The sequence below is a fragment of the Papaver somniferum genome, chromosome 2 (assembly GCF_003573695.1).
Source record: "Papaver somniferum cultivar HN1 chromosome 2, ASM357369v1, whole genome shotgun sequence".
Classification (NCBI taxonomy): Eukaryota; Viridiplantae; Streptophyta; class Magnoliopsida; order Ranunculales; family Papaveraceae; genus Papaver; species Papaver somniferum.
Window position 1 is genome coordinate 218,576,853 of NC_039359.1, and position 11,251 is coordinate 218,588,103.

The 11,251-nt window shown below is 36.3% G+C and overlaps 1 protein-coding gene across 1 annotated transcript; it reads left to right on the forward strand.

Moving 5' to 3' along the window:
• The first annotated feature begins 2,991 nt into the window (after nt 1-2,991).
• On the forward strand, nt 2,992-7,935 carry LOC113350560 (CRM-domain containing factor CFM3, chloroplastic/mitochondrial-like). The gene is made up of 9 exons (XM_026594709.1): nt 2,992-4,045; nt 4,910-5,390; nt 5,482-5,612; nt 5,996-6,346; nt 6,456-6,612; nt 6,732-7,024; nt 7,141-7,200; nt 7,313-7,399; nt 7,495-7,935. The coding sequence occupies exons 1-9, from the start codon at nt 3,014-3,016 to the stop codon at nt 7,597-7,599; spliced, it is 2,697 nt and encodes an 898-aa protein (XP_026450494.1). The 5' UTR covers nt 2,992-3,013; the 3' UTR covers nt 7,600-7,935.
• The last annotated feature ends 3,316 nt before the right edge of the window (nt 7,936-11,251 follow it).

The window sequence follows — 11,251 nt, forward strand, 5'->3', positions numbered from 1 at the left end:
GGCATATATATAATTCGGCAGCAACTTTTTGGTATGCCTACTCGGTATCCGTACCATAAAAAGTCTGTGGACTCGTGAACCAGTAAGGTATGCATACCTAGTATGCAAACCGGAAAAGATCTGTTTGGTTTCAAAACCGATAAGGTACGCATACCCAGTATGCAAACCATAAAAGATCAGTGAGTTCCGAAACTTGATTTTGTCTTAAGGGTATACATACCCGGTACACATACCATGACAGAAATATTCACGAACAGGTATAATACACGTACTTACCCTATCGAATATTTTCAGATGCATCAGAATAATTTCAACGAGATAACCTGCATTTGACTCTCTAAAAACGCTACCTAGACATGATTGATAACATTTGTGACTCAAAGAAAAGTCTTAAAGTTTTATATGAAAATGGTTAAGCTTATTGTTCAATTGGCTAGTTTCGGATAACTTATATGAACCAAGCATTATACATGATTCGGTTACGGTTCATCCTAACCAGAGTGTATATTCTATTATGTTAATTTCTAGTCAAGTGTTTCATCTAACAGTGATTATTGATTGCTTGATTCCAATGCTAACTTAGCTTAAATCTAAAGTAACCTTATCCTGAAAGTCTATATAAGGAGAACTTCAAACAACTAGGATCTCTGAATCCATGACACTATTGTTGTGTGTGTTAGTTGTAAACTAGAGTCGTCCTCTCCTTCAAATCCTTTTAGGGTTTAGCGACTAAAAAGACTTCACCTAGGGATTCATGAAGCCAAGTGCATCTATCTTTATCTTGATAGTTCGTTTATCCTTATCTTGTTTTGATTGTCGATCCTTTAGCTCCAACAAACAAGATAAATACAAATCACTTAGGTTTTTCGTCTCAGACTTTGTGATTCCACAAGTTTATACTTGTGAGGTGAATAGTAATCTAGGATGCTCTTCGGGAGTCATAAGACCATATTTTAAGGTTTATTAGACTTTGTCTATTGCAATCGGTTTCTTACCCACCTTGATCTTTGATCATAATGAAAATCACATATAGACTTATCTATGGGAGTTAAATTGGTTTAAAGTCTTCAAATGAGTTGAAGCAACTCTTAGGTTGTAAAGGATGCCAACTAAGGGAATCAATTGCACAGAGTCCTGCTGGGATTCAAGCGACGTAACTGTAACTGAATTGTTGTGATGGTTTAATTAGGTCTCAACTACATTCCAGTCCGAAGTTCTGATAGCAGGCTAGAGTCTGTGTGGCTTAGTACAGTTTGGTGTTCAAATATGGACTAGGTCCCAGGGTTTTTCTGTATTTGCGGTTTTCTCGTTAACGCAATTTCTGGTGGCTGTGTTATTTGTTTTCCGCATTATATTGTTTATCTTTGTAATTGAAATATCACAGGCTGTACACTAAAATCAATTCAAGTAGATAAGTTCATCGCAATTTTTGGATAAGACTTGATTGATTCTTGGATACTGATCTTTGGAATCGTCTAAGTACTCTCACGGTATAATCAGGTTCACTGACTAGTCTCTGTAACATTCTGATTGTGAGAGAAATAGATATAAGCTCTTCATATCTTTCCTGGTTGAGATTCATTAAGTTGAACTCTCGGAATTGCATTTGAGTTTAGTCCATATAGGTTATGTAAGAAAAGGTTGGTGGTGTATTTTGGTACCCCCCACGCTTTCAATATTGAAATGTAATAAAGGAAAATATGTACCGAAAGAATAAAGAGTAGACGATCCAACAATACATATTGATTAGCACTAAAGGAAAATGGTAAGGTTCAACGGTATATATTGACCCAATAATACATATTGATATATACTCAAGGAAAATATGCACTAAAAAAAGTAGAAAAAAAAAATAGATGATCCAACAAGTCCATATTGATATGTACCGAAGGAAAATATGTATTGAAGGAAATAGTTTATGATTCAACAGTACATATCGATATGTGCTCAATGAAAATATGTATTGAAGGAAAAAGTTTATAATTCATCAATACATATCGATATGTACTCAATGAAAATATGTACCTAAAAAGAAAAATTTAGGGTTATCGTAAGATCATACAAAATCTCCAATTTCTATACGATCCTACGATAACATTGAAAAATTCGAAACCAAAACAATTTGATCAAAGACAAAATTAAAAAATAAAATAATAAAGAAATCAAACTATCCAGAAACAAAAGAAGGATAAATCTTCACTTTAATCAACTAAATCATATCGTTTTGAATAGACAACCTTCGTCTTCAACATTGAATAACAGATCCAGGCGAAGAAAAAGATTAAAAAGCTAGGAAAAAACCCAAAATTAATTAAATTTTATATCTTTTTATTCTTTTTCTTCACTGATCCACTAATGAATTTATATCTTCTTTTTCTTTTTGTTCTTGTTCTCTTCATGGATCTACTCTCGATCTTCTTCTTCTTAATCGATTTTAGATTAGTTTAAAAAACTTTAATAAAAACCTAAATTGATAAATCTGAGTTGGAGATTCAGATATGAGCTAATCAAGACCTGACAATTGATTTTGATTTTCAGAGCTCGATTTGGATCTAAGCGTAAGAAGAAAAAAAAATCAAAGTTCGATTTTGATTTTCTCCTCTTATACATCGTTGCAGCAGGGTAGAATCGGGAAAAGAAAAAGACACTAGCGATTTACACATGTGTTGGACTAGGAAGTAAACAATCTAGTAAAAAACATGGACCAGCGAGTAAAGCCATTTGGATGGGTGGATTAACCACTAAATGGGTTCTCCCAACAGGATTAACCAGTACTTCCAAGCTATTTACAGCATAGGGTTGTCACATGGATGCTCATACACAAAATCGGACTCCTGACCTGGCACCGTGGCTTGGCCTCTGAGCCAGTGTGTGCCAGGAACAAAAGCCCAACTAGTTCATTTCGGACACTAGACCACAACTCTACAGCACAGTTGTGGTCTATCATTCAGTTACCATCTATCATAGAGATAAACCTCCTATACCCTTTGACGTTTCCCCGGATTAAAAAAAAATGGCGATTTCTCCATCATTTCCACCAAATTTGTTTGCTTCACTTTCTCTCTCATCATCATCTTCTTCTCCTTCTCTTCCATTTTTGAGTATCCAAAACAAAACCCATTCTTCTTCACACAGAAATCTCAAACATGAATCAAATTGTTCGAACCAAACAGTTGATTTTGAAACTGAAGTAGCTCAGAAAATCCATGTCAAAAAGAAAAGAAAACTCAGACCCAGTTTTTATGAGCAAGTTCGTGATAGATGGTCTTTGAAGAATCGCTCACAGAGGGACAAATTCCCATGGCAACAACAAAAGATAGAAGAAGAAGAAGAAGAGGCAGGAACAGAAGAATTGGAAACAGAAGAGGAAGTGGAGGAGGAAGCAGAATTGATATCTCAGAGGTTGAATTCAGTAGAAGAAGAAGAAAAGGAGGTAAATTTTGATTTAGGGAATAAAATTTCTGCTCCTTGGGTTTATAAAACAAAACCCAAAGAATCACATTTCAATTCTGAAACTAAAATTGTAGAGAAAGGTTTAGCTGATAGTGTAAAAGTTAGTGAATTTAATGAAATTTCGGAAACCTCGAAAAGGGTTGTTATTGTTAATAGAAATGATTGTAATTCTGAGGATTATGTGTCGCAATTTGGTTTAGTAGAAGAAAAATTGAAGGATGAATTTGAGAGGGTTTCGTTTGATTCTGGAAAGAATGCAAATGTTGGTACGTCTGGGGGGTTGGGTAGTGGGGATGGCGATTTGGGTGCGGTGTTGCCGTGGGCGATTAGTAGTAATAGAGAGTCTGTGAATGGACATAAGTGGAAGAGGAATAAGACAGAAGTGGCAGAGAAATCGATTCCGGAGATTGAATTGAAAAGGCTTAGAAATGTTGGTTTAAGAATGCAGATGAGAATTAAAGTTGGAGCTGCAGGTATCACACAAGCATTGGTTGAATGCATTCGTGAGAAATGGAAAGTTGATGAAGTTGTAAAGTTGAAATTCGAAGGACCGCCGGCGCTTAATATGCAGAGAACTCACGATGCTTTAGAGGTTAGTGGTTTTTGATATTGTGTTTTGTTATACTAAATTGCAATTCACTTCAGAATTGGATTATACTACTTATTGGTGCCATGATAGTTGAAATGTCTTAAAATTTTACGTATTCTTTGACTAAAATGCTTGTGATGCTCATCAGCCTTGAGGAGAAAAGAACACAAAAAATGATAAATGTTGACTTGTTATTGTTGTTACGGTTTCTCATAATCCTATTCGCTTGTTTGCTTCGACTGTGTATTTTTGTCTCAGTAATTGATTATCTATCACTTTAGAATTGGTCATTAGATTTAAGTTGTAATGTTGAACCATATCTATACATGTCTACTGCAATCGTGTTCCAGCCAGAAATGTAGGATTTAGTCCTTTTTTCTTTGCTAAGAAACAGAACTTTTGTTGAAAACTCAAAAACTATTTATCTGAGAGTAGGGGTGCTAAGCTCAACAGCATTAGCACCTCTATTCACATTTACACACTGACATTACACATAAAGATGATAGGACGGGCTTAGTGTCTTCAAAAAGATTACAGTCCCACTTAATAGTACTACTAAATTTAGATGTTAGAGCCTTGCAATTTGAATAAACATAAGATTTAGTCCTTGGAATTCTAGATATTTATTAGACTGTGTAGTATCCGTTGGCAATTATGCATACACAAATTGTAATCTTGTACAGCGTAGAGAAAGAGTTGATTTAAGTGGTGTGGAACAAGATGACTTGGTGGATATCAAGGAATTTAATGATGTATTTTATTTAAGCTTCTTCCTAACTACATGTCTATGTGTGGATATTCATTTATTGGTTAACTCTTGTAGGGCATTTCCCAATTTTAATATGCAAAGCATTTTGTGTTTCTCAGAGTAGAACTGGAGGATTAGTGATTTGGAGGTCAGGTAGTTCAATTGTGCTGTTCAGGGGAATGTCCTACAAGCTGTCTTGTGTGCAATCGTATACTGAACAAAGTAAACATAATCCAAGTACAAATACTGTCTCAAAAGATATTACTTTTGATGGTGTCCATAGTGTAGGAGTGAGTGACTCGGTTGGTATAATAAAGAATTCTGTTACTAATTCGGTGAAAACCGCAGAGAATTCATCAGAAAAAGAACTTATGGATTTAAGTGAACTGAACTGTTTGTTGGATGAGTTGGGTCCACGATTCACGGATTGGTCTGGTCGGGATCCGATTCCAGTGGATGCTGACTTGCTTCCTTCTCTGGTCCCTGGCTATACAACCCCATTCAGACTCTTACCCCATAGTATGAGACACTGTCTTACAAACAAGCAAATGACTTACTTTCGCAGGCTAGCCAGAACGGTTCCTCCACATTTTGCATTAGGTATGTGGTTAATCATCTGATTATATTGAACTAGTTATCTATATATCTTTACCTTTGCTTTGAAATTATAAATCGTGCTTCATTGTTGTAGGGAGAAATAGAGAACTACAAGGCCTGGCCACAGCTATGGTAAAGCTTTGGGAAAAAAGTGCTATTGCAAAGATTGCCATCAAACGCGGTGTAGAGAATACCCGCAATGAGAGGATGGCGGAAGAAATCAAGGTGAGGAATATATGGAGTTGAACCTCTCCAATATTGAAGTCAATTGTTAAAAAAGTTTGTTGTGATGTTGTGTATTACAATTATTTCAACTGTACATCCATGATCTGTGCATCTATGTCTTCCTTTCATTTTTGTAAATTCCTCATCTCATGAGAATGGACTGTTCATTGATACCTTAGAAGAGAATCGCTCTTTCTACATATGTTTGACTCAGGACAATGGGATCAACCTATCATTAGTTTGCAGGAGTTCTCATTTATATTATCCCCATCTGGAAGTTAAGATTTGTCGCCAGAAAATTCACCAGATACATCACCTTGCCTTATATGGATCCTCTCTTTCTTCTTTATATACTGCTCACAACCAGCTTCATATTTTTGCAGAATTTAACAGGGGGAACGCTTCTATCTCGGAACAAAGATTATATTGTGTTCTACAGAGGCAATGACTTCCTGTCACCTGATATCACAAACGCATTGGTAGAAAGAGAGAAGCTAAATGAACTCAACCAAGACGAGGAAGAAAAAGCACGGTCGAGGGCATCATCATTTATAGTTTCTAAATCCAAAGTTTCTCAAAATCCATTGGTTGCTGGTACACTGGCTGAATCTCTGGCAGCAAATTCTCGTTGGGCAAATCAACCAAGTAGCAAGGAAATGGAGGAAATGAAGAGAAAGTTGGCTTTGGATAAGCACACTTCCCTTGTTAAATACCTCGAGAAGAAGCTGACTCAAGTAAGTACTATGTTTGTCATTTGTTTCTGCTACAAGAATAGATATTCACTTTTCTAAAATCTTGATCTTTTTGCGCTTTTCTCAATTTCCACCTGAAAATTTTTACTAGTCACAAGAAAAAGTCAGAAAGGCAGAGAGGGCTTTAGGTAAAGTCCAGAAGTTTCTGCTGCCAAGAGCACTCCCAACTGATCTAGAAACCATAACTGATGAGGAGAGGCATTTGTTTCGAAAAATGGGTTTGAGTATGAAGCCGTTCTTGTGCGTAGGTAATCTTGGTTTCCCAGTACCCTTTTCTTTGCTTGTTCTGTTGTTCGAGTGAGGACTCTACAAATGAGTATTTGCTTGTTTATTCCTTTATTCTTTAAAATGTATCTTTGCTTATTAGGGAGGCGAGGGGTTTTCGATGGGACTGTGGAGAACATGCATCTACATTGGAAGTATCGTGAACTTGTGAAGATAATTGTGAAGGGGCAGAGTTTCCCGCAAGTAAAGCAAATAGCAATCAACCTTGAGGCCGAGAGTGGTGGTTTACTAATATCTTTAGACAAAACTACCAAAGGTTATGTGATAATTGTTTACCGTGGGAAGAATTACCAACGCCCTAATGCGATAAGACCCAAGAATCTATTGACAAGGAGACAGGCATTGGCACGTTCAATCGAACTTCAAAGACGCGAGGTAAAAAGTGCATTCCTATTTCATTCCATTGTATTCTTGATATCCAGATACCTTTCTTTTTCAGATACATGCAAATTCCGTATTTTGCAACCTTCTGAGTGCACATTTACCTACAGGCACTCAATCATCATATTTGGAGTCTTGGGGAGAGAATCGAATTGCTAAAATCTCAACTGGTACGTGTTAGTTAATTCATCAAATAACAATTGTTTTGCTTAATCGTTTTGAATCATCAACAGTAGTTTGACTCACAATAGCAATTGACTGACCTAATTGCTAATCATACAGGATCAAATGGAAGATCTTAAGGGAACGGGTAATGATGATTTATACCTAAAGCTGAAGGATGCATATTCTTTTGAAGATGAAATCGAGGTGAAATTTTGTTTTCTTTTGTCATTTTTTTTCTTCTGGTCCTGATTCTTGGTGTACGCCACACTAATCAGTATTTTTTTTTTCCATTTCACTAGGATGAAGGTGAAGAGGCATATCTTCAAACGTATAAAGATGTTGACGACAGTGGTGATGAGAAATCGAATGATCTTATAGATGAAAGTTATTTAGAACGGGATTGAAGTATGGCATAGAAGAATGACTATTCAGGGTCCTTCTTCAGGGAGGACACTTTTTCAGGGTCCTAATGATCATGGACTATCCCTTACCAAACCAATTTGTTCAGCCATATGCCTTGTCTTGTGTCGAGGCTTCATTTTAAGTATGGCATAGAAGAATGGGCACATTCTTCTTCTGATCAGTCTGTAAATAGAGTCTGTAAGACAATCAAACTTGACAGTATCCTGTCAAATATCTTGCCAAGTAGGCAGACGTCACAAACTACATTTCCATGTGTCAAATTCCATGTCTACTTTACAGTTGCTTTATATGGATGTGTAAGGTCTTGTTCCTGTAAACTTTTGCTCCTCTTTTTTCTTTCTGCTCGTGGTGTTGCTAATGAAATAGCATGTCCCAAGACACCATAGCAAAATGGTGTTGCTGAGTGCACGCATGGATATTTGCTACAGTAGATGTCATGTCACCATATCCTTTATTATAAAAACCTTTCTTCTTTTTCTTTTTGGTTTGATGCCTTGATGCCTTGTCTATTGCTAAGTATACCATCAACAGACTTCCTATGAAATCTTTGAACTTCATTTCTCATTTTGATTCTCTTTTTCACAAGTCTCCAGACTATTTATTTCTAAAATATTTTGGTTGTCTTTGTTTTTCTTGGATCAAACCGTCTTAATCCTTCCACTGGGAGAACTATTGTCTCGGCACATGTTTTCCATTGAAAATTTATTTCCCAGTTTTACCCTTATTGTTCCAATGTGTCAAATTCTGCTGCTAGTATTGGCATGTCTAATTGCATTACTTCATTCTGACCCTAACATATCCACATCTGCTGCTAGTGTTGGCATGTCTAATGCATTACTTCATTCTGACCCTAACGTATCCACATCATCTCTTCCACAGTTCCGTTTTCTCCTTCATCCACCACTCACTTTACCAATTCCAACAGTTTTATCTTCAAATTCTCCAAACTCCTGGTGATTCTAATTCTCAAATTATGACCACCAAATCCAAAAAACAAAAAAAGAGTTCCAAACCAAAAGTTTTTTTGTCCACTAAATGCATGTTACCAGCTAGAGCTACACAAGAACCGACCCATCAAACCGAATTACTCGCACCCGATGATACCGTGGGTTTTTAAACCGAACCCGTTCGTAGTGAGTTGGCATATGGTTTTGAATCTAGAAACCCGATATAGATTAATCAAATTATGGTTTGATGCTAAAACCGACCGAACCCGCCCATAAAAAGCGATAGTATTGATTGTTAAACTTGTTTTTACTGGAAGTACTGTCGTTGGTATTTAACTTTGGAGATTTATGGCTATGGTTTGGCTTGCTTAAGTAACTAAGAGTATGTTAAACTTTAAAATATGTGTATGGGTGAATGAAAAGACGAGGGTACCCAAATAAACCACAATCTTTTATTTATCAACCTATAAGTCCTCTACCGAATGTGATCGTCTATGGACAGAGTTGAGACAATACAACTAATTCGGTTCACACTTCGTGTGATTGTCTATGGATACGAGATCGAGACAATACAACAACAAGATCACTTGTGTCATTGACCATCGATACAAGATCGAGACGATACAACAACACAGTGTGTAATTGATAATGAAAATGCGGGGGTCTAACAACCACACTCAACAATTCGCTTGGCAATCTGAGAGGACTTACTCTAATATACTTTCTAGAGAATCAAGTAGACAGTCAACTCAATCTAGAATAAAGTATATCAAAGAGTTTAATATCTCTAACTCTTAATTCAACCCGCAATCAGCAAATAGAAATCTGCGAGTCTGATTGGATATAAGAGAATTACTTGAACGGTACCAAAGACCAATGTTCAAGTGTCAATCAATGTAAATCAACAACCAAAGTTTGGATATTTCTAATTGATTGATCTTACCGCACAACCTGTGATATTTCAATTATATAACAAAATATAATGCGAAAAGAAATAACACAGACACCAGAATTTTGTTAACGAGGAAATCGAAAATGCAGAAAAACCTCGGGACCTAGTCCAGTTTGAACACCACACTATATTAAGCCGCTACAGACACTAGCCTACTACAAACTAACTTCGGTCTGGACTATAGTTGAACCCCAGTCTCTCACACTGATCCAAGGTACAGTTGTGCTCCTTACGTCTCTGATCCCAGTATGATATTACACACTTGATTCCCTTAGCTGATCTCACCCACAACTAAGAGTTGCTACGACCCAAAGTCGAAGACTTTTATAAACAAATCTGTATCACACAGAAAAGTCTACGGTAATAGATAAATCTGTCTCCCACAGAAATACCTACAAGTTTTTGTTCTGTCTTTTGATAAATCAAGGTGAACAGGAACCAATTGATAACCCGGATTTATATTCCCGAAGAACAGCCTAAAATTATCAATCACCTCACAATAATCTTAATCGACTAGCGAAAGAAGATACTTCGGAATCACAAACGACGAGACGAATATGTTTGTGACTTCTTTTATATCTTTCTTATCGGAGAAATCAATCTCAAGCTAATCTTACGATTGTACTTAATACGATAGAAATAACAAGATCAGATCACGCAACTACAGAGAAAATAGTTGGGTTTGGATTTATAGTCCCAATGAAGTCTTCAAGTCATTAACCTACAGGGTCTCGATATAAAAGTAAGGTTAAAGAATAATCAACTCTAGATAATACAACTAGAATCACACATAAGGTGTGGAGATTAGGTTTCCCCATTTCTAGAGTTCTCCTTTATATAGTCTTTCAATTCGGGGTTTGCAATCTAAGTTACCTTGGTAACAGAGCATTCAATATTCACCGTTAGATGAAAACCTGATTAGATTCAATCTAATATCTTTCAACCGTTATATCAAACTTAGATTGTTACACACAAATGAAATGCACGTTTATTTAGGTTTGTGTAACCGTACCTAAACATGTACACTTAGTTGGTTCAACAGTACTTAACCAAATGGTTAGACATATGAGCACTTTCATATCAACCATATTCATCTTCACCATAACTAGTTCAAATAACTCAAGAGAACTAGGTAGAGAGTTGTTCAATTGCTTAGATATCATAGAAGTATACAAGACACAATTGAAGCAAAAACGATTTGATTCACTCGAATCAATTCATGAACTTTATATCCACGGTTTCCAAGTATGCATTCCTTAGTTTATATAAGTTTAAGTTCACGAATAATTGTTTGCAAGTATGCATTCCCTTGCAAACGAATTTTCATGACCTGGAGCAGTATGCAAACGGGTATGCTTAAGAAAACCCATGGATTTTGATTTTAAATGATGATATTCATACCTGGTATGTGTACCATGAAGTCCAAACATCCCGAACTACTATTTTCAAACCTAAACATATAAGAACCTTAAACACAGATCAAGTTAGGTAGAAATGAACGATAAGCAAGGTATATGGATCATTATAAGTACTCTAAGCAAATAAAAACACAAATATTTCTCAAGTTTATAGACATACCTTTTTAGAAAAATCCAATCGAATTATACAACCTTACCGAACATAATCTGTGTGCCCCAATTCTCGTGCTTTCCTCACCGTATACATAGCAGGGCATTCCTTGGTGAAGATGCACTGACAACACAATCAAGTTGTGTTGGGGTGAACAATGTCTTG

Excerpts from the sequence above, each read along its gene's own strand:
- LOC113350560 (XM_026594709.1), top strand. The coding sequence starts at position 3,014 with ATGGCGATTTCTCCATCATTTCCACCAAATTTGTTTGCTTCACTTTCT. Across the intron at positions 4,046-4,909 it reads GAACTCACGATGCTTTAGAG|AGTAGAACTGGAGGATTAGT; the intron begins GTTAGTGGTTTT and ends TGTGTTTCTCAG. Across the intron at positions 5,391-5,481 it reads TCCTCCACATTTTGCATTAG|GGAGAAATAGAGAACTACAA; the intron begins GTATGTGGTTAA and ends TCATTGTTGTAG.